General features: G+C 49.0%; 2 protein-coding genes and 1 long non-coding RNA gene across 7 annotated transcripts in view; 2 read left to right on the top strand and 1 right to left on the bottom strand.

The window, feature by feature from the left end:
• Window positions 1-11325, top strand: part of LOC105473249 (chymotrypsin-like elastase family member 2A) — an 18927-nt gene extending 7602 nt beyond the window's left edge. Inside the window, exons 3-8 of one of the 3 annotated variants that reach the window (XM_071100258.1) lie at window positions 585-682; window positions 1756-1884; window positions 2407-2543; window positions 5296-5441; window positions 6686-6838; window positions 11231-11325. In XM_071100258.1, the coding sequence (XP_070956359.1) occupies window positions 585-682; window positions 1756-1884; window positions 2407-2543; window positions 5296-5441; window positions 6686-6838; window positions 11231-11248 (681 nt within the window). In that variant the 3' untranslated portion in view covers window positions 11249-11325. Of the gene's footprint in view, window positions 1-584; window positions 683-1755; window positions 1885-2406; window positions 2544-5295; window positions 5442-6685; window positions 6909-7743; window positions 7876-11230 lie in introns of those variants that run through there. The other 2 variants (XM_071100268.1, XM_071100251.1) reach the window with 2 other exon arrangements.
• Window positions 676-26157, bottom strand: part of LOC139364305 (uncharacterized) — a 27121-nt gene continuing 1639 nt past the window's right edge. Inside the window, exons 3-4 of one of the 2 annotated variants that reach the window (XR_011625917.1) lie at window positions 1772-24944; window positions 676-1411 (exon numbers count right to left, since the gene is read on the bottom strand). This is a non-coding gene — a long non-coding RNA (uncharacterized lncRNA). Of the gene's footprint in view, window positions 24945-26157 lie in introns of both variants that reach the window. The other variant, XR_011625918.1, reaches the window with a different exon arrangement.
• The window catches only part of LOC112425118 (chymotrypsin-like elastase family member 2B), a 26340-nt gene continuing 16047 nt past the window's right edge, over window positions 15865-26157 (top strand). For both annotated transcript variants that reach the window (XM_071100242.1, XM_071100247.1), the window contains exons 1-5: window positions 15865-16001; window positions 16292-16380; window positions 21253-21350; window positions 22428-22556; window positions 23427-23563. In XM_071100242.1, the coding sequence (XP_070956343.1) occupies window positions 15962-16001; window positions 16292-16380; window positions 21253-21350; window positions 22428-22556; window positions 23427-23563 (493 nt within the window). In that variant the 5' untranslated portion in view covers window positions 15865-15961. The remainder of the gene's footprint in view (window positions 16002-16291; window positions 16381-21252; window positions 21351-22427; window positions 22557-23426; window positions 23564-26157) is intronic.

Here is a 26157-nt window from a genome sequence, read left to right as displayed (position 1 = left end):
GGGAGGCCTCAGGAAACTTACATTCATGGCAGAAGGGGAAGGAAACACATCCTTGTTCACATAGCGGCAGCAGGGAGAAATGCCGAGGAAAAGTGGGGGAAAGCTCCTTATAAAACCATCAGATGGTGTGAGAACTCACTATCATGAAAACAGCTTGGGGATAACCACATGCACGATTCAGTTACCTCCCACCAGGTCCCTCCCACGACACGTGGGGATTATGCTACAATTCAAGATGAGATTTGGGTAGGGACACAGTCAAACCTTATCAGATGGGGTTTCACCATGTTACCCAGGCTGGTCTCAAACTCCTGGGCTCAAGTGATCCTCCTTCCTTGGCCTCCCAAAGTGTTGGGATTACAGGCATGAACCACTATGCCTGGTCTGATTGGTTTTAATATAGATTGCATTAACATGTTTTTTATCGTGATGTCTGAGGTTTTGCGTGCCCCCTTAAGTTGTGCACCTGAGGTGAGTGCCTCACTCCCCCTTACCCTAGTCTCAGCCCTGTTCTTGGGAAACTGGAGTGCAGGGAGGCCCTGCTTTTTCAGCCACAGCCACAGAGCTCCTGTGTTTCTCCCCAGGTCTCCCTGCAATACACCTCCGATGGCAATTGGTACCACACCTGCGGAGGGACCCTGATAAACAACAGCTGGGTCCTGACGGCTGCCCACTGCATCAGGTAACTGCCATTCCCTGGGCACTTGGCCTGCTCACCAGCCAGTGCTCATTTCTGAGCTGGGGGCTCAAATGGCCTGAACCACGCTACATAAAGGAATCTTGCAAATAACCACTAGCCTGGCTGAGACACAAGCTGTAGTCAATCAATGGTTCAGTGTGTTGGCCCATCAATGTCAGTACATGGCATAGATGGGGTGTCCTGTGCCCGGTACTGAGGGAGGATGAGGAGAAGGGGAAGGCCTAATCTCTGCCCTCTTGGGGAAACTATATGTGGCCTCTGGATCTGTAATTGGGTTCCCTTGAACAACTTGACTTCTCAAAGCTTCAATACCATCACCTGCAGAAAACAATGGAGTAACAGAATTTAGTGTGAATTCAATGAGTTGATTTACTAAAGGACCTGACACTTAGTAAGTGCCCAGTGAAAGCTAATTCTGAATTGTAGACTAATTATAAAGGCCCACGAGGTTCTGCAACATTGTTCACTTATCCTCTTCGTTGTCCGTGACTTCTGCTCATCATAGCTGGAACTCACCAGAGCTTCTGCTGGGTCGTTGTGACTCCCTACCAGGAGTGATCCCTTCTCCCATCTAATTTATAATAACCTCTATGAGGTGATGGGGAAACTAATAGAGACTTACAGTCAGGAGTCCTGGCTTCTGGTTCTGGTTTCTCACTAACGGTGGGACTCCGGGCCAAGTTACGCCTCTCTGCGCCTCAGTTTCCCCATCTGAAAATGAAAGGTGGGAAAAATGTCCTTGAGAGCAAATGACTCCTGTTTTCTCTGTGTTCATCTCATTCCCTCCATAATCCTACAGAGTCTGTGTTATTACAACATTGATTTTATAGTATAGTTTAAAGTTAGTATAGTAACAATTATTATATGATCATAGTTCTTACGTTATATACTTTAGGCTCTATTATAACTAACTGATTGTCCCAGGGGAGGAAAGATCCCCAAGCCCAAGCCCCACCTAGTGGCTCATGCAGCTGCCAGTTACTTGGGTCTATCCCAACATTATCCAAAGCCAGGCCTCTGGAGGTGACCCTCTCCCTGGGCCCCCTTTCTCCCAGCGACTCCAGGACCTACCGCGTGGGGCTGGGACGGCACAACCTCTACATTGCGGAGTCTGGCTCGCTGGCCGTCAGTGTCTCTAAGACTGTGGTGCATGAGAAATGGAACTCCAGCGATGTCTCCAATGGGTTCGTTACTGTCTGGGTGCACTTGGGGGTGAGGTTGTCAGGGAACAGATGGGGGTCTCACAGAGGCAAGGGTCTCAACTCCACCACATGCCCTCTGCTTCTTCTTTAGGGAACGGGAAGGAACTCTGGCCTCTTAGATGTGGAACCAGCTCCAAAGATGTCTGGGGTGGGGATGTGACCTGGGGAGGGAAAAGCAAAGACTGCCAGAGTGACCAGGTTTGCTGCCAGTCAAGCCTGCAGGGACCCTGTCCGCTGAGCGTGTATCTACTTCATGCCAAGTCCTGGGGACACAGGGACAGTGCTGTCGATCCTGTGACTGTCCCTGGAGTAGGACACAATCTCTCCTGCCTTGCTCCTTTCAACAAGGCCCTCTGCATTTTCAAACATGCCCTGGGACCCTGCCACTCAGAGCAAGCTGGGGTAACGTACAGGGAACGATGACAAGGTCTCAGAGCCCTCCAAAGCCCCACAGGGCAGGAAAAGTCAACCCTGTCCTCATGCTCTGCCTCTGCACTGACCCAGGTACGACATTGCCCTGGTCAAACTGGCTAACCCCGTCTCCCTCACCGACAAGATCCAGCTGGCCTGCCTCCCTCCTGCCGGCACCATTCTAACCAACAAGTCCCCCTGCTACGTCACGGGCTGGGGATATCTGCATAGTAAGTGGGAGCCAGGAGCCCCCAGGCCTGGGAGGGAAGGGAGGTGATGTCACCCCTGTCTGGCCAGAGCCTCTCACCTGTCATCCCAGGGTGTGTGGCTGCCTGGGAGAGACGGGATGGCATAGGCTGATGCCTGCCTGGGTTCAAATGTCAGCTCTCCCACTTCATGACTGTGACACCTTGGGCACATTACTAGGTCTCTCCATGCAGCACTTTTATCATATGTAAAATGCAAATAATTGGCTGGGCGCCGTGGCTCATGCCTGTAATCCCAGCACTTTGGGAGGCCTGGCGGGCGGATCACTTGAGGTCAGGAGACCAGCCTGACCCAAATGGTGAAACCCCCTCTCTACTAAAAATATTTTTAAAATAGCAGGGCGGCCCAGCGCGGTGGCTCACGCCTGTAATCCCAGCACTTTGGGAGGCCGAGACGGGCGAATCACGACGTCAGGAGATCGAGACCATCCTGGCTAACACTGTGAAACCCCGTCTCTACCAAAAATACAAAAAATTAGCCAGGCGTGGTGGCGGGCTCCTGTACTCCCAGTTACTTGGGAGTCTGAGGCAGGAGAATAGCGTAAACCTGGGAGGCGGAGCTTGCAGTGAGTGGAGATCGCACCACTGCACTCCAAAACAGGGCGACAGAGCGAGACTCCGTCTCAAAAAAAAAAAAATAGCAGGGTGTGGTGGTGTGCTCCTGCAGTCCCAGCTACTCAGGAAGCCGAGGCAAGAGAATCGCTTGAACCCGGGAGGTGGAGGTTGCAGTGAGCCAAGATTTCGCTACTGCACTCCAGCCTGGGGGACAGAGTGAGACTGTGTCTCAAAAAAAAAAAAAAAAAGGGCATAATAATAGCAGCTACATCACAGAGTTCTCAAGAGGATTAAAGGAGATTATAGGAAGCCTGGCATGTGGTAGGTGCTCTGTGTTAGTTGTTGTCACTGTCCCTATGATGGAAAGAAAGTTACAGAGACCATGTGACATCTTCTGTGTGGCCCACAGAGTTCAGAACAGTATTTTCCTCTGTGACCTGAGGCCCCTGGAGTCCTCATTGGACCCTCCGTGCCCCATGGCAAAAGCTGTCCCCTGTGCCATTCGGTCTTGCTGCTCAGAACCTGGCTGAGGGCGGGTCTCCTTTGACATAGACTCCAGGGGTTAGAGATCCAATGACTGTAGCCACCAAGAGGAACAGAGTTCCCGCCCTTCCCTTGTGAAATCACCAGAGGTTTGGAAGATTCTAGGAAGGGATGAGTGATAATGACCTTATGACCATAATGACATTATGAGTGATAATGACATTATGACATTTCTCCCTAATGACATAAACCCATAAGTATAATGACATGTTTTTCCAGGGCACATCCACATATGTACCCTCCAATAAATCCCCATTGCCCTCTCGACTGGCTTATCTGTAAACACAAGGACACATGAAATCCTGCGGTGAGCGGTGGTGGAAGAGGCATTTCATGCTTGTTAAGATAGAAGCACAACCACCTGTGTGTTTCCCCAGACAACCCTGGGGCAGATGCAGTTCATCTGAGACAGTGGGAGCGGGGAGGCATCCAAATGCTTGGCTTTTAGGCCCAGCTCTGTCGGTCATGGTGAAACCTTGGGCAAGTCACTTGCGAACCTCAGTTTCCTTATCTGTAAAATGGAAACACTGTTGGTGAAGACCAAAGAGGCGAAAGGTGAAAATGCATCCTACATTGCAAAATGTTATACAAGTGTTAATTACTTATTAGTGGTCTTAAGCCAGACCATTAACTTCCTTTTTTTTTTTTTTTTTTTTTGAGACAGAGTCTTGCTCTGTTGACCTGGCTGGAGTGCAGTGGTGCAATCTCAGCTCACTGCAACCTCTGCCTCCCAAGCTCAAGCGATTCTCCTGCCTCAGCCTTCCAAGTAGCTGGAATTATAGGTGTGTGCCACCACGCCCGGCTAATTTTTGTATTTTAGTGGATACAGGATTTCACCATGTTGGCCAGGCTGGTCTCAAACTCTGGACCTCAAGGGATCCACCCACCTTGACCTCCCTAAGTGCTGGGATTAGAGGGTGAGCCACTGCGCCTGGCCGACCCTTAACTTCCCTAGGCTTCAATCCATAGTGAAGAATTATGTTAAGCTCATCCTTGCCACTCATAGTAACAGTAATGCAGGTGATGGTGGCTGTGTCATTGGGGGCCATTATGACAGCCCTCCCTTCACCACACCAGCATATTTTTCCCAAGGAGGGGGCTCTAACTGCCAGGAGGCTCACTTTCTTATTTCAGATAAGTGACAGCAAACCAGGGAGCTAGCTCAGCAAAAAAAGGGATTGTTCTAAGGATTTAAAAGTTTCAACCTAAGGGCTGAGATATAGCCAGGCATCAGGAACAGGCTGGAATCAGGGGCTGGAAGCCTGTAAGAAACTCAGGAAACCCTCTCTTGGAATTTCTTTTCTTTGTGAGTCTAATTCATTCTCCACATGAAACAAAACGTCAGTCACTGCCAAAAGCTTCCCAGATTTACGTCCTCTGAAACCGGAATCTCTTAGACCCCATCTCAGGATCCCAGGGGAGGGAGCTCATTGGCTTAGCTTGAGTCACGTGTTCACTGCTGAACCAATCAACCGTGAGGACACAGTGTAGACAAACATAGCTGTTCGCATATTGCAATGGATGGAAGACAGTAACAGGGGAACCCAGTAAGGGTCAACCACTTCCTTTTTCTCAGGAGTCCTTGCATCCCTAATGCTTTCTTTCTGATCTCATTCAGCCAGCGGGCCTGCTTCTAAAGTCCTGCAGCAGGGCCGGTTGCTGGTTGTGGACTATGCCACCTGCTCCAGGTTTTTCTGGTGGGGCAGCACCGTGAAAACCAGTATGATCTGTGCTGGGGGTGATGGCAAGATCTCCAGCTGCTACGTGAGTATCAAAATCAGGGGCTCCGCTCAATGACAAAATGTGACTGGAGATAAGGCTATAGAGGTCCACCCCTCCATAGGTCTATCCTCCCACCTCCTGGCAGAAGTACCCAGAAATATGTTCCAGATATATCAGAACCCGATCTCTGGCCAGGCACTGTGGCTCTTGCCTCTACCCTGTCACTTTGGGAGGCCAAGGCAGGCAGACCACTTGAGGTCAGCAGTTCGAGACCAGCCTGGCCAACATGATGAAACTTTGTCTCTACTAAAAATACAAAAATTAGCCGGGCGTGGTGGCGGGCACCTGTAGTCACAGCTACTCAGGAGGCTGAGGCAGGAGAATGGTGTGAACCCGGGAGAAGGAGGTTGCAGTGAACTGAGGTCACATCACTGCAATCCAGTCTGGGTGACAGAGTGAAACTCAAAAAAAAAAAAAAACAAACAAACTTGATCTTGGATCTTGTTTGTTCTTGTTTTGAGATTCTCCTTGTCGTGTCCACCCCTCTCACTGCTGGGAAGTCCTTCCCTGGGTCTCATCAAGGTCTCTCATGATTGTCATTCCGTATCCTTTCCTCTATGCTGGAAGGGAACCAAAGGAAGGTATTCCCTGACTTAGGGCCTTTCTAGGATGACTTCTGGGTTTTCTGTTGAATTACTCTCATCAGTGGCCCAGCGTGTCCCCTCCAGGTAGCTGCCACGGAAGCCTTCCCGGAGACAGTGTCTTAACCACCAGGAATTGCTGTGTGTTGGACTTAGCAGTGAAGTTGGGATGGAATAGGAAGGAGATCCACACGCCCTACAGATCACACTGTGCCCTACACACTCTGCCCACACAGACCACCCCACCCGCGGGAAGACAGAGCCAGTGGGGAAGAGCCTGAACTCTGGGATGTGGCCTCAGCTCCTTTACAAACTGCCTGTGCAACCTTGGGCAAGTCCCAACCTCTCAACACTCCAGTTTCTCCTCTTCAGTGGTCTGGGGACACTGTGAATATTTACCTCGTAGGATTTTGTGGGGATTAATGAGATAAGGCATAGAACATGCTTAGCTCAGCTCTGGCCACACAGGAAGAATAAGTGTTGGCTCTTGTTGGAATTATGGTACCATCTTGGGCTATGACCACAAGGGCTGGCTTCAGAGGACAGTGACCTGCAGCAGAACAATAGAAATGCATTGAGAACAATGGTTCCAATGGGCAGCCCCTTCCTCTCCCCTTACCCTTTTATAACTCTGGCCTTCCTCAGGGAGACTCCGGCGGGCCGCTGAACTGCCAGGCGTCTGACGGCCGGTGGGAGGTGCATGGCATCGTCAGCTTTGGGTTCAGGTTCCGCTGCAACTTCTACCACAAGCCCTCCGTCTTCACACGGGTCTCCAATTACATCGACTGGATCAATTCGGTAAGAACCGGACCAGCCCTCAGCTCATGCCTGTAATCTCAGCATTTTGGGAGGCCGGGGCGGGCAGATCGCGAGGTCAGAAGTTCAAGACCAGCTGACCAACACAGCAGAACCCCACCTCTATTAAAAGAAATACAAAAAAGTTAGCCAGGCGTGGAGGGCCCCCCTGTAAAACTAGCTACTCAGGAGGCTGAGGCAGGAGACTCCCTTGAACCTGGGAGATGGAGGTTGCAGTGAGCCGAGATTGCACCATTGCACTCCAACCTGGACAAGAAGAGTGAAACTCCAACTTAAAAACAAAAAAAGAGAGTGAGTTCCATAGAAATGGTGATTTTATTTTTGTGTATCTGTGTGTGGCCCAGACTCCACCATCCATTGCTGTAAACGGGTATATTTATCTGCAAAGCCCAAAACCTGATTCTTTGAGACCCCCATAGCATTAATTATTGGAAATTAGTCCCCCTCAGGGGTCTTCCAGCTATTCTGCAGGGTGACCAACCATCCCGGTTTGTGCAGGACTGAGAGGTTTTCCAGGATGCAGGACTTCCTGTTTTACTCTGGGACCATCCCAGGCAAATAAAACCGAGTTGATCCCCCTGTCTTATCAATGGAAACTCAGAGCTGTCTCCTTTCAGCTTCCACAATAACTCAATTTGTTTTTAACAATGAACACACATTTGTTTCTAACAGTAAGCATTAACATTATGTATTAAAAATAATAGGCCAGGTGCCATGGCTCATGCCTGTAATTGCAGCACTTTGGGAGGCCAAGGAGGGAGGATTGCTTGAGCCCAGGAGTTCAAGACCAGCCTGGGAAACATAATGAGACTCTGTCTTTACAAAAAAATTTTTTTAATTACTTAGGCATGGTAATTACTTACCATGGTAATTTTTTCATTACTTAGGCGTGCCTGTAGTCTCAGCTACTTGGGAGGTTCAGGTGGAAGGATCACTTGGGCCCGGAGGCCAATGCTACATTGAGCCAAGGTCACACCAATGCATTTCAGCCTGGTTGACATAGCAAGACCATGTCTCCGAAAATAATGATAATAATAACTGGCATCAATATTAAGGAGCAGCCGTGGATACACGCAGCAGTAGGTGAAAGCAGCCAGAACAGGAAACCCTGTCACAAGAAAGGGGTGGCTGGTGGCTCACACCTGTAATCCCAGCACTTTGGGAGGCCCAGATGGGCGGATCACCAGAGGTCAGGAGTTCGATACCAGCCTGGCCAACATGGGGAATCCCCGTCTCTACTAAAAATACAAAACTAAGCTGGGTGTGGTGATACGTGTTTGTAATCCCAGCTACTCAGGAGGCTGAGGCAGGGGAATCACTTGAACCTGGGAGGTGGAGGTTGCAGTAACCCGAGTTCGCGCCACTGCACTCCAGCCCGGGTAACAGAGCAAGACTCCATCTCAAAAACAGAAAAAACACACGAAAAAGAAACGGGTGCCCCGGAAGGGGCAGAGGAGCCACCATGCCTGTTACTGAATGCTGGGAGGGAAGAGTTGGACACCCTGTGCCGATGAAAGACCACCTCAGTTTGCTCTTCTGTAAAATGGGACTTGAACTAGACCAGGACTCCTCCACTATTTAGGCGCTACAGCAAATGGGAGTTATGGTATTTGTGGCAGAGCCCCAAAGAAGGGGAAAGCTGGCATCTGAGTTCACTAATTTTAATTTGCAGAGAAGTGTTCATTAAACTGACACTTATAAAAGCAAATATGAAGCTGCAGCCATGAGCACGTGGTCACAGGAGGAAACTAAACTGTCAAAATAAGCAGGTAGCTGCTTCCAAGTGTTCCCACTGATTCTTGCCAACTCCTTATTCATTTGTCTGTCTGCTGGCATCTTTTTGCCAACAAGTGGTCACAGGCAGAGATTCCAAAAACGTTTGTTGGAGAAAAATGGAAAATCAAAAAGCCAGTAGCCATTAATCATTAATTGGTGCTTTTTTATATATAAATTGGGAAAAACCCATCTGAGTCCACCTTTGGAGGCGCCACCCACACATCAAAGGAGCCTGGCCTGAGACTGACTGGATGAAAGGCTGCTTAGGGGCCTTTCCCAGCCAAATCCTAAGACCCTTTTCCAGCCCCAGCTGCTGTGGGAGTCACCATGCAGCTGGTCCTGGCAGCAACCTGGGGGACCTGAAGCAGGGGCAGGGGCAATTGTCCCAATTTTTTTGTCCCAGCGTCAGCTGTTCCCAGCCACAGACACAAGCACAACAGAGCAGGCCAGATCTCGAAGCATGGCCAGATGGCAGCAGGGATCCACAGGGCATCACGTCTCGCGAGGCAGCTGGGCAGAGGCCCTGTGTTCATGGGAGAGCAGTCGGGGCAGGCCAGGTGCCCGGTAACGGGTTTCAGAACGGGGAGAGCCAAGCAACCAGCTGTCCTTGGGTGGGGGCTGCCCCTGGCAGCTGCGGAGGGACTCGTGAAAACTTGCAGTGGCCCCAACCCAGGAACACACCATGTGCAGCCTGGAGTCACGTACCACTAGAGCCCTGGGGGTGCCTGAGAGCACCTGCCTGGATAAACCCAGACAGGTGACAAGCCAAGGTCAGGAAGTACAAGCAAAAGAGCAGAGAAGCAGAGGAGACAAGTGGCCTGGCACTTTCATCCTTTCAACAAATGTCCATTGAATGACAGTCACACGTGAAACTTCAGCGATCCTTAGCTTTTATTCTTTTACCAGAAGGTAATACATACTGTGTAAAAATATTAAAAGAATATAAGAGTGTATCAAGTAGAAAAGTAGAAGTCCCCCCTCATTTTACATCTCCAGTTCCACTCTCCAGAGGTAATCATTGTTTTTGTTTATGTTTTTTGAGACAGAGTCTCGCTCTGTCACCAGGCTGATGTGCAGTGACTTGATCTCGGCTCACTGCAACCTCTGCCTCCTGGGTTCAAGTGATTCTCCTGCCTCAGCCTCCTGAGTAGCTGGGACTACAGGCACACACCACCACGCCCAACTAATTTTTGTATTTTTTTTTTTTTTTTTTTTTTGAGACAGAGTCTTGCTCTGTCGCCCAGGCTGGAGTGCAGTGGCCGGATCTTGGCTCACTGCAAGCTCCGCCTCCCGGGTTTACGCCATTCTCCTGCCTCAGCCTCCCGAGTAGCTGGGACTACAGGCGCCCGCCACCTCGCCCGGCTAGTTTTTTTTTTGGTATTTTTTAGTAGAGACAGGGTTTCACCATGTTGGCCAGGCTGGTCTCAAACTCCTGACCTCAGGTGATCCGCCCACCTTGGCCTCCAAAAGTGCTGGGATGACAGGCATGAGCCACTGCTCCTGGACAAGTTGTCATTGTTAACAGCTTGGTGTGTGGTCTCAACTTTATGTGCATATATAGCTATATATTTACATAGATAGACACTGTCTTCTAAGCAAAAACTGGGATCTGAGTCTTCATACTGTTCTGCAGCTGTTTTTCACTTAACACCTTATCACATTTTATATGTCAGTATGTACATGTCATTCTTTCGAACAGCTAAATACTATTCCATAGTTTGAGTATAATGAATGAAGCTTTCATATTTCCTATTTTTCACTCTTACATTGTGCAGTGAACATCCTTGAACATAATTCTTGCACACTGGTCTGAGTATTTGTGCTGTAGCAGCTGGATCTCCTGCAGTTTACAGCACTGGATCATGAAGTTGGCATATCAAAATGTTTAACAGGCCGGGTGTGGTGGTTCACGCCTGTAATCCAAGCACTTTGGGAAGCTGAGGCGGGTAGATCACTTGAGGTCAGCAGTTCGAGACCAGCTTGGCCAACATGGTGAAACCTCGTCTCTACTAAAAATGCAAAAAATTAGCCAGGCATGGTAGTGCATGACTAAAATCTCAGCTACCTGGGAGGCTGACGTATGAGAATCACTTGAACCTGCATGGCGGAGGTTGCAGTGAGCCCAGATCGCCCCACTGCACTCCAGCCTGGGCAACACAGTGAGATTGTCTGAAAAAAAACCCAAAAAACGTTTAACAGACACTGATCAACAGCCTCTGGAAGCAGTTATAGCACCAACCACTTTGCATAACTGCCTTGCAAATAGCAGTTTTGATTTGAGAAACAAACGAAATCTAAAAATATGCCATCCACACATTTGGAATATAAGTTTTAGGGGTTCAAAGGCCCCCTACCCTGAAGCCCACACAGGACTCCTGGTAAGAAACCCTTTACAGGAAGACCCTAACAGGTCAATGAAAAGCTGTGATTGCATCTTTGTTTTCAAAACGTCATCAGAACTCCTCAGGCAGGAGCTAGTGCAGTGTGGGCTGCCTGTGACTCACATGAGGAGCTTAACCCAGGAGGACAGAGACAGGAAACTGCCACGCACAGCTCTGCAGTTAGGTGAACCTGACGATTTTCTTGTGTGTCCTACAGGTGATTGCAAATAACTAACCAAAAGAAGTCTCCGGGACGGTTTCAGATTTGGAAAGGTCCCGGAAAGAAATTAATATTATAATAAAATGACAACTATGCAAATCACATCTTGATGAGAGATTTATTAGCAATCCATCCTAACATCCAGGGCCCTAAAAACCAGAAATAGGCTGGGCGCAGTGGCTCAACCCTGTAATCCCAGCACTTAGCACTTTGGGAGGCCAAGGCAGGCAGATCGCTCGAGTCCAGGAATTCAAGACAAGCTTGAGTAACATGGCATAACCCAGTCTCTACTAAAAATACAAGAAGTAAATGGGCAAGGTGGTATGCACCTGTAGTCGCAGCTACTCAGGAGGCTGAGGTGGGAGGATCGCTTGAGCCCAGGAGGTAGAGACTGCAGTGAGCCAAGATCTCGTCATCGCACTCTAGCCTGGGCGACAGAGTGAGACCCTGTCTCAAAAAAAAAAAAAGAATTTTGCATCTGCGTCTCCCTGCCCGACTGAGACCTCAAGGACCCAGCCCACTTTAGAACCTGACACATGACATAATTGTCAAACAACATATAAGTGAAGCACTAAGTTCCAGGGAGGGAAGTGGGCTGTAGCGGCTTCCTGCACTCTGCATCCTCGGCCTCCCTTTCCTCCCCTCCCAGCAGAGAAGCCTGGATTTCTGTGCAGGCGCTGCCCCACCGGATCCAGAGGTTCTGGGTGAAACCTCATGGCCCAGGACCAAGGCTGGAGCCCGTGTTCCAGGCCTGGCCAATCAATACATTGCATCCCCTTCCCCACTGCAGCGATTGGCTCAGGGATGGGCATGTGACCTGAGGCAGGTCCAATCAGAGAAGTTGCACGACTTGAGCGGGGAGCTACCAGAGGGCTGTCACTCATTCACTGCACAGGTGTGAGGATGAGGGAATGTGAGGCTACAAAGCAAAATGAGAGGGGAAGGGAGAGACGGGGTGATTTAGCTCCCCAGAGTACATCTGGCAATATATGTAGACATTTTTAGTTGCGGCAACTGTGTGGGGAGGGGTAGGGACTGGCATCTAGCGGACTGGGGCCAGAGATGCTGTCAAACTCCCACAATGCACGGGACATAGATACAGCCCTCAAAACAAAGCATCATCCCGCCCAAAATGTCGACACTGCTGCAGGTGAGGAACTCTGGACCAGAGATGCTGCGGTGATCTTGTCCTCAAGGAAGGGAGAACCCGGAGCAGCTACAGGCCTCTTAACGGAGGCTGAGATGAGACCTCAAAGCAGAAGGCAGAAGCAAAAGATGAAGAAAAGCCAAGTCCAAGGGCCATCACCAGGGCCCTGAAACCTGCTCTGCCTGAAGCCAGCTTTGCTCCTGGATTTTGCCATTTTGTTGGCTTAAGCACAACTGTGTAAGTTTTGTGTCACTTTCAAATCCTGACAGCAATGTGGTGGAACGGACCGAGCATCTGTTCTTCTCCTTGTTTGTAGATAGGCAACCCCAGACCAGAAAGCCTGTGAGATTGGCCCAAGGTCACACAGCAAATTCACAGCTGGTGTTTGTTCAGTGGCCTCATATAGGACAAACCTTATTTTTATATTAAACAAAGACACAGAGCAGAATGCCAAATAAAATATGAGACTTAAGAAATAATTGGTTGGTGCTGGGCGCGGTGGCTCACGCCTGTAATCCCAGCACTTTGGGAGGCTGAGGCAGGCAAATCACCTGAGGTCGGGAGTTCAAGACCAGCCTGACCAACATGGAGAAACCCCATCTCTACTAAAAATACAAAAATTAGCTGGATGTGGTGGTGCACGCCTGTAATCTCAGCTACTCAGGAGGCTGAGGCAGGAGAATCACTTGAACCCGGGAGGCAGAGGTTGTGGTGAGCCGAGATCATGCCACTTCACTCCTCACTCCAGCCTGGGCAACAAGAGCGAAACTCCTCAAAAAAAAAAAAAAAAGAAAGAAAAAGAAATAGGAAATAGTTGGTTGCTTTAGTGACTGATGCAGACCATAAGTAAGTCCAAACTGTTACACAGAGTATGGGATGGAGTCGGGACTGGAACCCACATCTTCTGATATCCTTCCCATGGGGTCTTCCCATGCCCCCAATCTTCCTCACCTTTGCACGATCCTAGGGATATTACAGAATTCTTTCCCACCCATTTTCTTCCCCATACAATAATCCTGCAATCCAGGCCTGGGTGGTTATCTAGGAAACTAAGGCCCAGAAGATAAGTGACTTGTCCTGACCACCGCACTCAAAATTGGTGGATCAAAGACTTCAACTCAAGTCTTAGGGGTTGAAGTCCAGTTTCCCCACTGCTTTTTTGACTGGGGCAAAAGCTAGAGTTTGTGATCACAGAGCGGAGCTTCCTCATCAGCAGCGGGCCTGCCTGGCTTTGTGCTGTCCCAAAAGGCGAGGAGAGTGAAGGTCTAAGGAAGAACAAGAGAGTCCACCAGGAAACCGTGCTCACTCCACACTTCCCCCCAACACAAGTTGAAGTCCTAGGAGGTGAGGCAGGATGCTGTCTCCAGTGGTGGCAAGTAATGGGCTTTGGAATCAGACCAACCTAGTTCCAATTCCCATTCTGCCGCTTAGAAGCTGTAGGATCTTGGGCAAGTCACTTCACCTCTCTGAAGCTCAGCTTCCTCCTGTGAAATAAGAGAGCCTCTTGCAGGGTTTCCTAAGGCTTAGATTCAATAAAGAATGTGAGTGCATCTAATGTCTATGTGGTGCTGGGTGAGTGTCACCCTGCCTTTTTTTGTTCCCCTTTGGAAGAAGCTTCTGCTTTGACACAATTTGGAAGATGAGGGTATTGGAGAGGTCCAAACTGTTTTTCTCCTGGAAAAGGACATAAAATGCATATGTCACCCAGGCTGTGGTGGCTTGATTGCAGTTCACTGCAGCCTTGACCACCCAGGCTTGAGCGACCCTCCTGCCTCAGCCTCCAGAGTAGCTGAAGCCACATATGTGTGCCACCATGCCTGGCTAACTTTTTAAAGAAAATTTTGTAGTGACGGGGACTGGGTGGGGGGTCTCACTATGTTTTCCAGGCTGGTCCTTTTTTTTTTTTTTTTTTTTTAAGACTGAAACTCACTCTGTTGCCCAGGCTAGAGTGCAGTGGCCTGATCTCAGCTCACTGCAACCTCTGCCTCCCAGGTTCAAGCGATTATCCTGCCTCAGCCTGCCGAGTAGCTGGGACTATAGGCAGGTACCATCACGCCTGGCTAATTACAGGCGTGAGCCAGTGCACCTGGTCTTTTTTCTTTCTTTTTTTTTTTTTTTTGAGATGGAGTCTTGCTCTTGTCACCCAGGCGACAGTTCAATGGTGCAATCTTGGTTCACTGCAACTTCTGACTCCTGGGTTCAAGTGATTCTCCTGCCTCAGGTTCCTGAGTAGCTGGGATTACAGGTGCGTGTCACCACGTCTGGCTAATTTTTCTATTTTTAGTAGAGACAGGGTTTTGCAGTGTCGACTGGGCTGGTCTCAAACTCCTGACCTCAGGTGATCCGCCAGCCTCAGCCTCCAAAAGTTCTGGGATTATAGGAGTGAACCACTGTACCTGGCCATAAAGTGCATTTTGATCCACCCGATGAAGCCCTCCTCTGCCAGCGTTCTGCTTCCCCCATCATTAGAGCAGCCAGATCCTAATTGTGCATGTCGGCCTTGCCTTCCGCTATGTGTGCACCTTCCCCACATTACACAAATCCTTACCATAATGTTGTGAAACACGCTGGGCACAGGTTTCTCTCCCTGTTTCACAGATGGGTCTAGAGACTTACATGACCCAGCCAAGGTCACACTGCAAGCCCTGGCGTGGCCTAGAACAGGCTTTCTCAGCCTCAGCAACATTGACATTTGGGGCAGGGCAAGTCCTATTGCCCAGTGCATTCTCGGATGTTTAGCAGCATCTCTGCTGTCTGACCGCTGGATGCCAATAACATCAACCCCAGCCATGACACCCAACAATGTCCCCAGATGTTGTCAAACGTCTCCTGGTGGCTGAACCAGCCCCACTGAGAAATACCGCCTTAGAACGCTGTGGGTTCAGCATGCCGCCTTCATCTTTACATTGAAAACGCACAACTCCTGGCGCGGTGGCTCAGCCTGGAATCCCAGCACTTTGGGAGGCCGAGGCAAGCAGATCACTTGAAGACAGGAGTTCAAGACCAGCCTGGCCCACATGATGAGACCCCCATCAGTACTAAAAATACAAAAATTATCCAGGAATGGTGGCACACACCTGTAATCCCAGCTGCTATGGAGACTGAGGCAGGGGAATCACTTGTAACCCAGGAGACAGAGGTTGCAGTGAGCCAAGATAGCGCCACTGCATTCCAGCCTGGGTGACAGGGCAAGACTCTGTCTCAGAAAGAAAAAAAAAAAAAGAAAGAAAACACAACTTCTCTCCTCAGTCTTACCCAGGGAAGAAAAAAAAGAAAGAAAACACAACTCCAAAGACCAACAATTAGTATTTTTCTTCCTTCCCTAACACACAACATAATCTCTTTAAAACAGATGGAACCCATATTCCAATATCTACCCTTGGCCTCTTTTCAAAGTAGTTCTAGGGTGACAGCTGGGACGAAATGGAAAAAAAAAATATTTGGACACAAGCTCTTTTTTCCACTGGGCTTTGAGAAAATCCCCATCTTGTGTGCTCCCAGTGTATCTCTCACTGATAAGTTCGCTCATAAAACCGGGGCCTTATTCAGGGCCACGCTGACAGAACTCCCACGGACACACCATGATTAGGACCCTGCTGCTGTCCACTTTGGTGGCTGGAGGTAAACCCTGTCACCCAGAGCCACTGCTTTCCCATCCCCTGGTGTGGCTGGAATGGGATCTTCCTGTCCTCCCCTCTGGCCCCCACCCAACCCCTACTGCATTCAGACCTATAATCATAAGAAAACTGGAATGGAGTTTCAAAGAACTGGAGCAAAGAGCAGGATTCTATGACTTCTTGGGATCCTTCTAGAACAAGGGTTTTCTATTTGGGGGTTCAGAATGCAGCAAGTGTAGTTTACATTGTGTGGGTCGCTGCTTCTTGGACTCAAGTCCCTTTCTCTTTTCATAGCCCTCAGTTGTGGGGTCCCCAGTTACCCACCTGGTATGTCTAGGATGTATGGTGGTGAAGAAGCGAGGCCCAACAGCTGGCCCTGGCAGGTGAGTTGACCACACTGTACTTACCCCTGTCCCTGCCCCACTCCCTTTACATCCCCCCTTTGCCCTTTCACCATGGGGTTTACTGTGCTGGCAAAGTGAGCATTGATGGGACTCAGAGAGCAGCACAGGCAACTTCACCAGTAAGATACATTTCCGGCTGGGCGCAGTGGCTCATGCCTGTTATCCCAGCACTTTGGGAGGCCATGGTGGGCAGATCACCTGAAGTCAGGAGTTTGAGACCAGCCCGGGCGACGTGGTGAAACCCTGTCCCTACTAATAATACAAAATTAGCCAAGCGCAGTGGCGCATGCCTGTAATCCCAGCAACTTGGGAGGCTGAGGCAGGAGAAACACTTGAACCCGAGAGGCAGAAGTTATAGTGAGATGAGATTGCACCCCTGCACTCCAGCCTGAATAACAAACAGAGACTCCATCTCAAAAAAAAAAAAAAAAGATACATTTCTGTGGCCTTGGCCAACCTTGGGAGTGGAGGGAGAGGTGCCTCCTCCAACTGCAGTAAGGAGCTGTCCCCTCCCCACTGCCTATACACAAATTTACAAGTATAGTCTTACTCTGTTAACCAATCAGAGGCTTGCTTTCAAATGTACCATTATCCTATGAACCATTCAAGACTACCTATGCAAATATTCCTTGCTTTAAGGAACCAATCAGTGCTATTTATGCAGATTAATCTTTACAGGCAAATCAATGTTACCAAGGAAAATGTTTCTTAAGTTGATATAATAGTGATATTAAGAGTAAACTGCCCAGTTGGGCACAGGCACAAATTACTAAGATGTGTTAATTGTGGGAATTTCAAAAGAATTGTATAAAGTTTACATTGACGCAAACAAATATAGTAAAATCTCATTTATCTGATGTAATTGGGACTGAGTAATTGAAAAGTTGGTCATAAAGAAATTATTTTAAATCATATATGCTGTAAACATTTTTAGACTATGTAAACAATTTTTTGAGTTCTTAACTGTCTTTTTCATATAAACCACGCCCCATAATATCTCATCTGCAAGTCCATTTCTTTAAAGCAGAGCAGTAACTTTGAGACGTTCACAAAGCAATCTGAGTTATGTGCCCATCCCGACTTTTATGACTTTTCCCCACAATCTTTCCATTTTCTCACAGACACTAATTCAAGAGCAATTTTTTTAGGAATCATGGTGATTCAGTCTCTTCCAAGCATTTAACTTTGTTTCACAACTCTCTTTCTGAACTCATATTTCAGAATATTTGGTTACATATTTAATCAAATTTCATTATTGCAAACATAATTGATATAAACTGCTTTAGGAGCAAACCCAGCTGAATCAGGATGAGTTTCTAACTTAAGTAGGAGGAGCAATTAGCAGCCCACTAGCCTTGAGCATTCAGAGTGACCCATGCAGCAGTCACTGTGTCTACAGAGGCCAGCGTCATTCATCTGCTCCTTGATTAAGAGACTGTCAATGATAGGCCAGGCACGGTGGCTCACACCTGTAATCCCAGCACTTTGGGAGGCCGAAGTGGGTGGATCACTTGAGGTCAGCAGTTCAAGACCAGCCTGGCCAACATGGTGAAACTCTGTCTCTACTAAAATTACAAAAATTAGCCAGGCATGATTGCAGGCACCTGTAATCCCAGCTACTTGGGAGGCTGAGGCATATATATATATATGTGTATATATATGTATGTGTGTGTGTGTGTGTGTGTGTGTATATATATATATATATATATATATATTTTTTTTTTTTTTTTCTTAGACAGAGTTTCGCTTTTGTTGCCCAGGCTGGAGTGCAATGGCACAATCTCGGCTCACCGCAACGTCTGCCTCCCAGGTTCAAGCGATTCTCCTACCTCAGTCTCTAGAGAAGCTGGTATTACGGGCATGCGCCACCATGCCCAGCTAATTTTGTATTTTTAGTACAGACAGGGTTTCTCCATGTTGGTCAGGCTGGTCTCAAACTCCTGACCTCAGGTGATCTACCTGCCTTGGTCTCCCAAAGTGCTGGGATTATAGGCGTGAACCACCACGCCCGGCCAACAGGAATAATATTTTAATGCAATTTTCTTTTTTTGGGGGGTGTGGGGGAGAGGCAGTGTCTTACTCTGTCACCCAGGCTGGAGTGCAGTGGCGCAATCTCGGCTAACTGCAACCTCCACTTTTCAAGTTCAAGCGATTCTCCTGCCTCAGCCTCCTGAGTACCTGGGATTAGAGATGTGTGCCACCACATCAGCTGATTTTTTTTGTATTTTAGTAGAGATAGGGTTTCACCATGTTGGCCAGGCTGGTCTCAAACTCCTGACCTAAGGTGATCCACCTGCCTCGGCCTCCCAAAGTACTGGAATTACAGGTGTGAGCCACGGCACCAGCCAGCTATTGTAATTACAGTATTAATCACCCTGAGAGCCCTGCACAGTGGCTTATGTTCCGCGTTTCCAGAGAAGGCAACTGGGACTTGGAAAGGTTACAGAATTGCCCAAAGGCACTGAGTTAGCCTGGGGGGGAATGAGGATTCAAATTTGGTTCAGTGCATGTTCTTTTAGCTACACTTTGCTGGCCATAAACAATACCTACCACATGGACTAAATTTCACATCTGTAGGATGGTTTCTGCACATTTTTAAATTGGGGTGGGGGAGTAGATACTTTTAAGTATCTTTTTTCCCTTGGTCCAATTTTAAACATCTTTTTTAAAGCCAGTTCATCTAACGCCCCTTAATGTCACAAAAATGAGAAATGCCCAGTGGCTAATTAAAAACAAGGATGTGGCTGGGCACAGTGGTTCACGCATGTAATCCCAACACTTTGGGAGGCTGAGGCAGGTGGATCACCTGAAGTCAGGAGTTGGAGATCAGCCTGGCCAACATGGTGAAACCGCGACTCTATTAAAAGTACAAAAACCAGCGGGGCATGGTGGCAGGCACCCATAATCCCAGCTAGTGGGGAGGCTGAGGCAGGAGAATCGCTTGAATCTGGGAGGCAGAGGTTGCAGTGAGCCGAGATTGTGCCAGTGCGCTCCAGCCTGGGCAACAGAGGGAGACTCCATCTCAAAAAATAAAATAAAATAAATTAAAGTAGAAGAGACAATAAACAACTGAAAGGGTAAACTAATAACACACCAGAAAACGAAAGATACTATGAAGAGTAAAGCAGAGCCAGGGGAAAGAGACAAGGCTGTCTGTGTGTGCACATGTACATGAGCGTGCATGTCTGTGTATGTGCACACTGCTTGGAACAGCATGGTCATAGAAGACCTCACGGAGAAGGTAATCTTGAGCAGAGACCTACAGGAAGTGAAGGAAAGAGCTACACCGATATTTGCGAGAAGATTCCAGGCAGGAGGAAGAGCCAGTGCAAAGGCCCTGAGGCAGAAGTGGGTTTGGTGTATTTGCGGAACTGCATGGAAGTCAGTGTGGCTGGAGGAGAGGAGAGTGGGAGCCTACAGGGTCAGAGAAGCCACAGAGGGCCTAGTAGGTCATCAGATAGTTTTAACTTTTGCAAACCATAAAGGGGGAGAAAATGTGGGCGGGAGCGGGGAGAAGAGACTAGAGACTAGAGTGATCATCAAGAAGAGAGGATGATTGGGACATGCAGTTGAGGTAGTGACCAAGGGGTAGCAACCATTCCACAAATTCTCAAGGTAGAGCTGACAGGACGTCCCCTGTGGAGATGGCCTCACTCTGTCACCCAGGCTGAGCACAGTGCAATGGCAGCTCACTGCAACCTAGACTTCCCAGGATCAAGCAATCCTCCCATCTCAGCCTCCTGAGTAGCTGGGACTACAGGCATGCACCACCACACCCAGTGGCTAATTTTGGGGTATTTTTCTGTAGAGACAGTGTATTAATCCGTTCTCACACTGCTAATAAAGACATACCTGAGACTGAGTAATTTATAAAGGAAAGAGATTTAACTGACTCACAGCTCAGCATGGTTGGGGAGGCCTCAGGAAACTTACAATCATGGCAGAAGGGGAAGGAAACACATCCTTCTTCACATGGTGGTAGCAGGGAGCAGTGCTGAGCAAAAGGGGGAAAGGCCCATTATAAAACCATCAGATCATGGCCGGGCACGGTGGCTCATGCCTGTAATCCCAGCACTTTGGGAGGCCGAGGTGGGCAGATCACAAGGTCAGGAGATGGAGAACACGGTGAAACCCCATCTCTACTAAAAATACAAAAAATTAACCGGGTGCGGTGTTGGGCACCTGTAGTCCCAGCTACTCAGGAGGCTGAGGGAGGAGAATGGCGTGAACCCAGGAGGTGGAGCTTGCAGTGAGCTGAGATCGCACCACTGCACTCCAGCCTGGGCGACAGAGCGAGACTCCGTCTCAAATAAATAAATACATACATACATACATACATACATACATACATAAAACCATCAGATCTTGTGAGAACTCACTCACTATCACGAAAACAGCATGAGGACAGCATGGGGGTAACCACACTCATGATTCAATTACCTCTCACCAGGCCCCTCCCCCGACCTATGGGGATTATGGGAGCTACAATTCAGGATGAGATTTGGGTGGGGACACAGCCAAACCTTATCAGATGGGGTTTCACCACGTTGCCCAGGCTGGTCTCAAACTCCTGGGCTCAACGCAACCTCCTGCCTTGGCCTCCCAAAGTGTTGGGATTATAGTCATGAGCCACCGTGCCTGGCCTGAGTTTTTTTTACTATAGATTGCATTAACATGTTTTTTTATCTTGACGTCTGAGGTTTTGGGTGTCTCCTTAAGTTGTGCACCTGAGGTGAGTGCCTCACTCCCCCTTACCCTTGTCCCAGCCCTGTTCTTGGGAAACTGGAGTGCAGGGAGACCGTGCTCTTTCAAACCCAGCCACAGCCACAGAGCTCCTGTGCTTCTCCCCAGGTCTCCCTGCAGTATAGCTCCAATGGCCAGTGGTACCACACCTGTGGAGGGTCCCTGATAGCCAACAACTGGGTCCTGACGGCCGCCCACTGCATCAGGTAACTGCCATTCCCTGGGCACTTGGCCTGCTCACCAGCCGGTGCTCATTTCTGAGCTGGGGGCTCAAATGGCCTGCACTATGCTACATAAAGGAATCTTGCAAATAACCACTAGCCTGGCTGAGACACAAGCTGTAGTCAATCAATGGTTCAGTGTGTTGGTCCACCCATGGGTCATTTCATGGCATGAATGGAGTGTCCCGTGCCAGGCAGGCACTGAGGGAGGATAAAAAGGAGGGGAAGGCCTTTTCTCTGCCCTCTTGGGGAAACGACATGTGACCTCTGGATCTAGAATTGGGTTCCCTTGAACAACTTAACTGACTTCTCAAAGTTTCAATACCATCACCTGCAGAAAATGGAGTAACAGAATTTAGTGTGGATTCAGTAATTGATTTGCTAAAGTGCCTGGCACTTTATTAAGTGCTCAATGAAAGCTAATTCTGAGTTGCAGACAAATTATAAAGGCCCACAAGGTTCTGCAGTGTTACTCACTTACCCTCTTCTTTGTCTGTGACCTCTGCTCATCACAGCTGGAACTCACCGGAGTTTCTGCTGGGTCAGTGTGACTCCCTACAAGGAGTGATCCCTTCTCCCACCTAATTTATAATAAGCTCTGTGAAATGATGGGGAAACTAATAGATGCCTACAGTCAGGAGTCCTGGCTTCTAGTTCTGGTTTCTCACTAACGGTGGGACTCTGGGCCAGTTACACCTGTCTGGGCCTCAGTTTCCCCATCTGAAAATGAAAGGTTGAAAATTTCCTTGAGGCCAAATGACTCCTGTTTTCTCTGTGTTCATCTCATTCCCTCCATAATACTATAGAGTCTGTGTTATTACAACATTTATTTTATATTGTAGTTTATAGTTAGTATAGTAACAATTATTATATGATCATAGTTCTTATGTTATATACTTTAGGCTCTATTATAACTAACTGATTGTCCCAAGGGAGGAAAGATCCCCAAGCCCAAGCCCCAACTAGTGGCTCATGCAGCAGCCAGTTACTAGGGTCTATCCCAACACTGTCCAAGGTCAGGCCTCTGGAGGTGACCCTCTCCCTACGCCCCCTTTCTCCCAGCTCCTCCAGGACCTACCGCGTGGTGCTGGGACAGCACAACCTCTACACTGCAGAGTCCGGCTCGCTGGCCGTCAGTGTCTCTAAGACTGTGGTGCACCAGGACTGGAACTCCGACCAGGTCTCCAAAGGGTTCGTTTCTGTCTGGGTGCACTTGAGGGTGAGGTTGTCAGGGAACAGATGGGGGTCTCACAGAGGCAAGGGTCTCAACCCCACCACACTCACTCTGCTTTTTCTATAGGGAAGAGAAAGGAACTCTGGCCTCTTAGAGGTGGAACCAGCTCCAAAGCTGTCTGGGGTGGGGATGTGACCTGGGGAGGGAGAAGCAAAGACTGCCAGAGTGACCTGGGTTTGCTGCCAGTTAAGCCTGCAGGGCCCCTGTCCACTCAGCATGTATCTACTTCATGCCAAGTCCTGGGGACACAGGGACAGTGCTGTCAACCCTGTGACTGTCCCCGGAGTAGGCCACAACCTCTCCTGCCTTGCCCCTTTCAACAAGGCCCTCTGCATTTTCTTTCTTTGTGTGTGTGCGTGTGTGTGTGTGTGTGTGTGTGTGTGTGTGAGTCAGAGTCTCGCTCTGTCGCAGAGACTGAAGCGCAGTGGCGCGATCTCGGCTCATTGCAAGCTCTGCCTCCTGGGTTCATGCCATTCTCCTGCCTCAGCCTCCTGAGTAGCTGGGACTACAGGTGCCCGCCACCACCATGCCCAGCTAATTTTTTGTATTTTCAGTAGAGACGGGGTTTCACTGTGTTAGCCAGGATGGTCTCGATCTGCTGACCCCGTGATCTGCTTGCCTCAGTCTCCCAAAGTGCTGGGATTACAGGTGTCAGCCACCGTGCCAGGCCGCCCGTCTGCATTTTTAAACATGCCCTGGGGCCCTGCCACTCAGAGCAACCTGGGGCAATGTACAGGGAACGATGACAAGGTCTCAGAGCCCTCCAAAGCCCCACAGGGCAGGAAAAGTCAACCCTGTCCTCATGCTCTGCCTCTGCACTGACCTAGGAACGATATTGCCCTGCTCAAACTGGCTAACCCCGTCTCCCTCACCGACAAGATCCAGCTGGCCTGCCTCCCTCCTGCTGGCACCATTCTACCCAACAAGTACCCCTGCTACGTCACGGGCTGGGGAAATCTGCAAAGTAAGTGGGAGCCAGGAGCCCCCAGGCCTGGGAGGGAAGGGAAGTGATGTCACCCCTGTCTGGCCAGGGCCTCTCACCTGTCATCCCAGGGTGTGTGGCTGCCTGGGAGAGACGGGATGGCATAGGCTGATGCCTGCCTGGGTTCAAATGTCAGCTCTCCCACTTCATGACTGTGACACCTTGGGCACATTACTAGGTCTCTCCATGCAGCACTTTTATCATATGTAAAATGCAAATAATTGGCTGGGCGCCATGGCTCACGCCTGTAATCCTAGCACTTTGGGAGACCAAGGCGAGTGGATGACTTGAGGTCAGGAGTTTGAGAGCAGCCTGGCCAACATGGTGAAACCCCATCTCTACTAAAAATATAAAAAACTCACCAGGTGTGGTGGTGTGCACCTGTAGTCCCAGCTACTTGGGAGCCTGAGGCACAAGAATCGTTTGAACCTGGGAGGCGGAGGGTGCAGTAAGCCAAGATTGCGCCACTGCACTCCAGCCTGGGGGACAGAGCGAGACTCCATCTTAAAAAAAAAAAGCATAATAATAGCAGCTACATCACGGAGTTGTTAAGAGGATTAAAGGAGATAATCCACAGGAAGCCTGGAGACCAGTGCCTGGCATGTGGTAGGTGCTCTGTGTTAGTTGTTGTCACTGTCCCTATGATGGAAAGAAAGTTGCAGAGATCATGTGACATCTTCTGTGTGGCCCAAGGCTAGAGTTCAGAACGGCATTTCCTCTGTGACCTGAGGCCTCTGGAGTTCCACAAAGGCCCCTGGAGCCCTCATCAGACCCTCCGTGCCCCATGGCAAAAGCTGTCCCCTGTGCCATTCGGTCTTGCTGCTCAGAACCTGGCTGAGGGCGGGTCTCCTTTGACATAGACTCCAGGGGTTAGAGATCCAATGACTGTAGCCACCAAGAGGAACAGAGTTCCCGCCCTTCGCTTGTGAAATCACCAGAGGTTTGGAAGATTCTAGGAAGGGATGAGTGATAATGACCTTATGACCATAATGACATTATGAGTGATAATGACATTATGACATTTCTCCCTAATGACATAAACGCATAAGTATAATGACATGTTTTTCCAGGGGTACATCCACATACATACCCTCGAATAAATCCCCATTGCCCTCTTGACTGGCTTACCTGTAAACACAAAGACACATGAAATCCTGCGGTGAGCGGTGGTAGAAGAGGCATTTCATGCTTATTAAGATAGAAGCACAACCACCTGTTCGTTTCTCCAGACAACCCTGGGGCAGATGCAGTTCATCTGAGACATTGAGAGCAGGGAGGCATCCAAATGCTTGGCTTTTAGGCCCAGCTCTGTCGGTCATGGTGAAACCTTGGGCAAGCCACTTCTGAACCTCAGTCTCCTCATCTGTAAAATGGAAACACGGTTGGTGAAGACCAAAAGAGGTGAAAGGTGAAAATGCATCAGACATTGCAAAATGTTATACAAGTGTTAATTACTTATAAATTAGAGTGATATTAAGAAAAACCTTTTTTTTTTTTTTTTTTTTTTTGAGACAGAGCCTTGTTCTGTCACCCAGGCTGGAGTGCAGTGTGCAATCTCGGCTCACTGCAACCTTTGCCTACCACAGATTCAACCGATTCTCCTGCCTCAGCCTCCTGAGTAGCTGGGATTACAGACACCATGCCCAGCTAATTTCTATATTTTACTAGAGATGAGGTTTCATCATGTTGGCCAGGCTGGTCTCAAACTCCTGACCGCAAGTGATCCACCTGCCTTGGCCTCCTAAACTGCTAGGATTACAGGGTGAACTACCATGCCCGGCTAATGCCTAACTTCCCTTGGCTTCAATCGCAAGTGAAAAATTATGTTAATATCATCCTTGCCACTCATAGCAGTAGTAACAGTAATGGAGGTGATGGTGGCTGTGTCGTTGGGGGCCATTATGAAAGCCCTCTCTTCACCACACCAGCATATTTTTCCCAAGGAGGGGGCTCTAACTGCCAGGAGGCTCACTTTCTTATTTCAGGTAAGTGACAGAAAACCAGGGAACTAGCTCAGCAAAAAAAATAAGGGAAATTGTTATAAGAATTTAAAAGTTTCAACCCGGTCGGGCGCAGTGGCTCAAGCCTGTAATCCCAGCACTTTGGGAGGCCGAGACGGGCGGATCACGAGGTCAGGAGATCGAGACCATCCTGGCTAACCCGGTGAAACCCTGTCTCTACTAAAAAATACAAAAAACTAGCCGGGCGAGGTGGCGGGCGCCTGTAGTCCCAGCTACTCGGGAGGCTGAGGCAGGAGAACGGTGTGAACCCGGGAGGCGGAGCTTGCAGTGAGCTGAGATCTGGCCACTGTACTCCAGCCTGGGCGACAGAGTGAAACTCCGTCTCAAAAAAAAAAAAAAAAAGTTTCAACCCAAGGGCAGAGATACAGCCAGTCATCAGGAACAGGCTAGAATCAGGAGTTGGAAGCCCGTAAGAAACTCAGGAAACACTCAGAAATTTCTTTCTTTGTGGGTCTACTTCATTCTTCTGCACACAGAAGAAAATGTCAGCCTTTGACAAGGACTTCCCAGATTTGCCTCCTCCACAACCGGAATCTCTCCATCCCCATCTCAAAA

Source organism: Macaca nemestrina, chromosome 1 (assembly GCF_043159975.1).
Source record: "Macaca nemestrina isolate mMacNem1 chromosome 1, mMacNem.hap1, whole genome shotgun sequence".
Lineage (NCBI taxonomy): Eukaryota > Metazoa > Chordata > Mammalia > Primates > Cercopithecidae > Macaca > Macaca nemestrina.
Note: the sequence above shows the minus strand (reverse complement) of the source record. Positions and strands in the feature narration are given on the sequence as shown.